General features: G+C 36.1%; 1 protein-coding gene across 1 annotated transcript; it reads left to right on the forward strand.

Moving 5' to 3' along the window:
- The first annotated feature begins 3,638 nt into the window (after positions 1-3,638).
- On the forward strand, positions 3,639-4,517 carry LOC120334231 (ficolin-2-like). The gene is given in 4 exon segments (XM_078118050.1): positions 3,639-3,644; positions 3,782-3,878; positions 3,954-4,050; positions 4,121-4,517. Coding segments are annotated over 4 exon segments (519 nt in total). The 3' UTR covers positions 4,440-4,517.
- The last annotated feature ends 2,580 nt before the right edge of the window (positions 4,518-7,097 follow it).

Below are 7,097 nucleotides of genomic sequence, written 5' to 3' on the forward strand. Positions count from 1 at the left end.
TTACATATTCATTCCAAGTTCTATAGAAGTTCGTCGTTGAAAGACCTTTTTAGAAATGTAACAAAAAATTTTATAACAGTTAAAAATATTTTGTGGTAGTAAAACAACAGTAGAAACAGATAAATCATTACTAAAAGTATGTTATAAAGAGTTCAATTGTTTCCACATTAATGTACATCCTCACCATCCAACCGCCACCGTCAGTTTCAAGATCACAGAAAACTTTAAGCTTTGAGTAAGTTGGATAGATATCGAAAACACCACCGGTTTCATTCAATATTTTCGAATCATTTTTAGTAACTTTTTCGCAGTCAGAAAGAGTTAGAGGACGTAATTTTGCAATGATAATTGTAGTGTACAGAAAAATGCACAATAAATTTTGTAATATCATATATTTTCATGCTTGGGTACATGCCACGTAAGTGGGTAGACAATTGTTTATGATGTATAATTTTACATCAGGTGAAAAACATGTATTCAATTATGCGGTCAGGATTTATCTTGAATACCTACCTTCAGCAATTTGAATCAATTCTGTAAATTTTCTTTCTATCTCAGATGTATTGTTTAACATTTTTTGTTCAATGTTGGCCATCTTGGTTACAAAACTAATCTCCATTTCTAAAAGATCAACATAACAATTATAAACTTTGTTAAAGTGTCGTTTTGTCCAATGTTCATTCATAGCTGTTGTAACTAACGTTTGGAATTCTGGAATAAATATACAGATTTCATATCAATGCATCTCTACCAAAATTAGAAAAACTAAAATGGAATGTTTATTGACATAAAACCGTTTTAATAATATAAAATATGTGTACCACCGAATTTCTTTTGCATTTCCTCCTCTATTTTTGTATAGTTAACAACACCTGGTGGTCCACGTGGTCCTGCTTTACCAACTCGTCTTGCAAGAACATGGTCTGGTCGAGTAATTGAAGGTGAGATGCCACGAACCTGCCTTGTACAATATTCATGCATTTGATAAACTTGGGAAACAGAGACCATCATCAGGCATTGTATTTGTTGCTGAAATCAGACAAAACATCCGTAGTGCAAATGCACTGACCATGATGTATCGTTTGCTCCATACATAAGTCATATTGCTGAAAACTAAATAATATTATTTAAGATTTAGTTACATTTTTATAATAATCAACCTTTTTTTCAATTTTTCTAAGTGTTAAGAAGACTGCTCTGAATGTAAAATCACCTGCCACCCTTATCGTTCCTTGTAAAATGTACCACGGAAAATGTACTGAGACATTTTTGAAAATATGCCGAATAAACTTACATCCTTATAATCTGATGAGACTTTTAAAATTGAAATGGCATAAACTATTGGTATTCAAGTATGAATGATTAACTAAAAATATGCATTCTAGACGCTGAAAGATTTCTAACGGACAAGCACTCCTATTAAAATTAAGATCGATTAATGCCACGAAGCAAAGTTTGGTCACGTTTCGTCTGTCGGAGAACCGTAAAAACAAAGATTTAGTTTCGATTTAGAGCCTTAAAAGCATTTTCCCTACCAAATATCTGTGATGCAACAAACTAACTAAAAGGGCTCAACATGTGAAAAAGTAAACCGAAAAAGCAAAGCTTTCACATCAAATTTTTCTTCTGAATGGCCCGTTAAAATCATTTCGATATTGCTACAAAATTTTACTAGGTCGTGCTCATGAATGGTCCAAAGAAAAAAAATTAAGTATTCTAAAAATTACAAATTTGCACGTAAATATTTAAGTGCAGTTATGACCACTTTGTGTTGTTTGGGTGTGCTGTCTATGCTCTGTAATTTGGAACGATAGATTAATAGAAAATTTTTTTTGCTCAAATCTTGATTAACGTGTCCTCAGGGTACGCAAATGACCATGGTTTGTGCCTGGCAGGAGCTGCCATGAAGTGGTCATAACTGCGACTCTAAATACTCGAGGTTATCGATCCTTAAAAACTGAGAGTAAATTGTGCATCCACTCTCAATAAGTTGTAAATGTAAACTATGTATCTAAGAGCTATAAATCAGGAAACATGCTGCTTACAATGAGGTTTTCGCATACCTTTATGTTTTTCAAAAGAAAACTATTCAAAACAAGTCACTTATAGACGTTGTAAAACTAGACAAAGATTGAACGAGAATATCTTAATCAGCAAAGTTCACAACTTCCATCCTAGATAACTATCCTAAGTGATTCAAGAGTCTTACTGCGGTCAGAGACCGAAGACTTGTCGATCGAAAGTTAGGGATCCCCATACACAGCGCTCTTACTCCATAGTGACACCTTGTGTCCCATCACTAATTGATTATTAACTCGCTAATTATACGACATATTTCGCCCGAAATCAATAGGGTTCTGGTCCGAGATATGATAAATGCGCATGCAAAATCTGGAGCAGATTCAATCTCGCTTTCGTGAGATATCGCGTGCATCTAACAGACAGACAGACAGACAGACAGACAGACAGACAGACACACAAATACCTATCAACATACTTACCGATTAAAGTAAGTAATTAATAGTGATACCATAGCGTGAGGTCTACTGCCATATGTTGCTTACCCAGGTTCAGTCGGCGGTCTAATGCGATCTGCCCAGCAAATGGAGCGAACTCCAATTCTTCCTCGGCTTGTGTTATTTAACATCAATTAAGGTCAATTCAAGATGTCGCAGAAGGTCTAACAAAACCCCTCTTTCATATACGCTGTTTTTGAAAAGTTCAATTATTGCTTTGGTACATACAAAAATTAAGTGTTTATCGATGAATAAATTGTAGCCTATAGCGCTATAGAACTAAGGCACATCCGTTAGAAACGGAAATGCAACGGTAGACCTCGCGCTGTAGCGTGGTAGACCCCTCTTCCTCAAGTTACGTGTCTCATAAAAATGTAAATGTTTTTATTATCGTTTATTCATTGAAGGATAGCTAGTGGGCTACTGTTAGACAGACGGAGAATCCCAGAAATAGTTCAAAAGCACAAGTGCAAGTCAAATATAGAAAACCTGCATCAGCTAACTGAATTAATTGGAAGTATAGTGAAAGCTGTACGACAAAACCCATGTCATATAGCCAGGCATATCGATTCCTAGACTATCGGTGAATTTCCAAAGCACGTCAATGTAAATAACTCAGCTATTTTTGCATCTGAGAAATTAGGAAATAAATCGATTGAGCTATGCCCGTCCAACCGCTAATGAGCTATCCCAGTCAAGTAATCAGTTTTTTATATTTAACCCAACATATTTCCATTTTTAATAGTTTTGAGGAATCACCATTTCTTTCGTTACACATTTGCGAATTGCAATTGGGATATCATATCTCCAATTTCCGACAAAATATTTATGTATCAGAATGAATACTAGGATATGCTCATATTACTACTGATGTAAAATACCAATACCAATTTGTACAACAACAGTTATATCACATCGGAGTTACCTTCGGCGAGTGATAACACAAAAGAAACTTGGGTGGCACTTTGGTATGCGATCTGTATAATGTGGTATCTGTGTGTATAACGTGATCACAATCGCATAAAGACATTTACATATAATTCGGTTCCTAACCATAACCTAACAAAATCACTGAAATTTCATACCAAAGTAGCACCGGAACTTGTGATCTAACAACTGACGATGGTGGTTGGATGGTGAGAATAAAAAAAATTGTGCATAATTTTGTAACACTCTATTTACCTTTGTTCCATAACCACCAAATTGATTGTATTAATACCAATATTCTTTATGACTATTATAAAATGTTCCTGCGTTCTTGAAAGATATTTCAACGACGGACAAGTGGCTCAACGGAATTCTACAGAAATTGGAATGAATACGTAAATGGATTTGGAAACAAAGCTGATGAATATTGGCTTGGTAAGTTTCAAAAATCTTCAGCATAATGACACAATTAATTATTCTCTTTTTTTCAATATTTTATCTATCTAAAAGGCCTGGAGAATCTTCATCACCTGACACGTTATAATGACTATGAACTTCGTATTGATTTGGAAGATTGGGAAGGAAACAAGAAATATGCAAAATATTCGTAAAATTCATTTGATTACTTTTTTGATTTACTTAATTCTAAAATCTAACCTATGACATTAATTTTACAGCAATTTCAAAGTAGGAGGACCGAAAACGAAATATACACTTGCCGTTGGAGGATACACTGGAGACGCGGGTGATTCTTTGAGTGGTCACAACGGTCGAAGATTTACGACTAAGGATCAAGACAATGATTCATATTCTGGGAATTGTGCAGTGTCTTTTAAAGGGGCATGATGGTACTCAGGCTGCCATTCAAGCAATTTGAATGGTCATTTTTTCAAAGGAGGAGTCCACAAATCTTACGCAGATGGTGTTGAATGGTCTCCTTGGAAGGGACAGTATTATTCTTTTAAAGTTACGGAAATGAAAATTCGACCAATATAACAATCCATAACGACTACAATAACAGACTTTATATCAACTTTTCGATTACTATTTCGATTACTTACTACAGCAATTCGTCATCTCATCAAATAGGTATATTCGTAAAACATTATCAGTTGATCCTCTTGAATTACATGTATATAACATTACTAATCGTAGCTCTGTCATGGTAATAAAAATATAAATTGGGTAAAACATGGACTAGATTTACTTTGTGTTGTTTTTTCTTCTTGAAAGCTATCCATCCAGCTGTGTTCGTTTTCAATTTGATTGTAAATCGACCACACTGAATTTATTTCATATAATAAATCAAAGACAAAGGGGCCAATTTTTCTGCAAAACTCAGCAATGGCGCGATCAACTTACTAAGTCATTGAAATTAAATTGTTCGTCTGTATATAACTCGGTCTTCAGCGTTGACTTTGAAAAATTAATGAAACAGAGGAGCAATGCTCAAATATAAGGACATGAAAGCCTAGGCGATTTCCGCTAAAATCTGTCGGATCTATCAAAAGCTCTAAATAAAAAATTGCAAATTAAGTCCGGCCTGCGCAGAAATTCACATCGATACCGATAATATCTTTGTCTGACTGGTTACATGTGACGGCAATGTTTGTAGAAATCGCAAAATATCAAATGAAATATCGACATTCACAGTAGAACTCGGAGAAAATATGACGATATAATAGCAATAGCCATTTTGACGCTCAGGCCTTCTTCTAGTAGCCTACTGGCAATTTGAAAACGATTATCAGTTTAGGAAAAAAGCTCACATTTCGTGTCCATCTAGTCTACGATAATGGAGTTCGTTTGTATTTGATTTTCGACCAAATATATATCAGTTGGTTTTGGTGTCGCGACCTGAGCCGTCCACATTTATACACAACTACGTTGTTAGGGGATCTCTTTTTGACAATATTTTGATATATTTAACTTCATTTCACAATAAATATCATAAGCATAAATATCAGACGTGTCCTGAACTTTTGTGTGTAAAATGTTCAACATAGAAGTAAATATTATCAATTCCTCGACTGTCTATCTCACTAACGCACAAATGCCCAAGGTTGCAAATGGCCGTGGGTTTGAATGACCGTGGGTGCAAATTGTAGGAGGGCGCTGAAGGTAACATAGGTTTGAATCTACGTGGGTGCGAAGAGTCCAGTAATCTTGCACTCATCCCCATGGGGTTCGAACATGCGAACACACAAAGGGTAATCAGATGTGCAATGTTAGGAACATTTATTCATAAGATAGTAGTTTGAAGGATATATTTGCCAAACATATTTAAATCCTTCAAATCACGTTTCACGTAGCTCCCAGTTTTCAATAAATTTTTCCATCGATAAAGGTAGTGTAGTCTACTTATATGTAGCCTATATATGAATAATGGGATTTTCATATTCATCCCGGGATAATACTATGGTTGAACACTTCAAATATTTCCATGATTATGTCATTTTGACAACCGGGGCAAGCTACTGCGGGACCAAGTCACCCCCATCTACGGGGACAGGATGAGCGCTCTAAGTTCTCCCATCATTTTATGAGTATAAAAACCATTCCATCGGTAACAACCAATCGGCAAAAGCGACAATTTTTACGATAAGAAAGTGTCTTTAAAACCGGTCCAAGTCTAGGGATTAATAAATAAAGACATAGTTTATTTTGAAACCTCTTTCAAAAGGAAAGGCAATATTTACCCAGATAAATACAATGACATATTAACAGAAACTTCGGGAAAGCAGACAAAACCTAAAATAAGGTTTGAAACGTTACTATGAAGAAAGGAAAGGTAATGCAAAGATAAGGGCATGCGTCGCTCACTCATAGATATATATGCTGCTAGACTTCTACTGCTTGAACATATATGCAACACGCCGCGGTTTCTTGGAAGCAAAATGCTCAATAACGCGCTGATTAAAGTCATGCATCCCAGAAATAACGTCTCTGTGAATGGATAAAACAGCCAAGGAATTTAATCTATCTTGCTTCATTGTGTTTCTGAGATACGTTTTAATACGCTTCAGCGTGCTGAATGTTCGCTCTGCGTCGGCGGAAGAAATAGGCGTCGTCAAAATGATGTCCAGAAATTTTGCAGACGCCGCAAAGGTAGTGACTAGAGTGTTATCTATGAAGAACCCATAGAGCGCGCAAGTTGATGTGATGTTCAAAAAAGTTTGATTGGTGTATATACATCGCAATTCATTTTCCAATTTACCCACGTTTATCATGGGGTAAAATTTGGAGACAGTAGCCAACAAATGGATGGGAAATTGACGTGCAAATTTTGAAAAATTTTTGGGGTTCATCAAAGAGAACGCGGCAAGGTGTTCAGTGCGCAGACGATCGCCTATTTGATTCACCAGAATGTCACAGCATTCCTTTGCAGACAAAATCAAACGCTGCGTTGTTTGCCCGCGGCGTAAAGAAGCACTCCATGTGTCGTCGTATTTTATTGTTTCCCGGATACGAGATACAGCATCGCAGAGGTCTGAAATACACGACTGCACAGACGCTCCATCCATTAGCCTTGACTGCAATGCGCCGTATAATACATCCACGTGATAGAATATTGTGGAGAAAAAAGCAAGAAAAAATGAAAACTCACCATCTTCTAGCAGACGCTTTAGACCTGCCGCCTCCCTCACAGAGCGT

This window comes from Styela clava, chromosome 11 (assembly GCF_964204865.1).
Source record: "Styela clava chromosome 11, kaStyClav1.hap1.2, whole genome shotgun sequence".
Taxonomy (NCBI): domain Eukaryota; kingdom Metazoa; phylum Chordata; class Ascidiacea; order Stolidobranchia; family Styelidae; genus Styela; species Styela clava.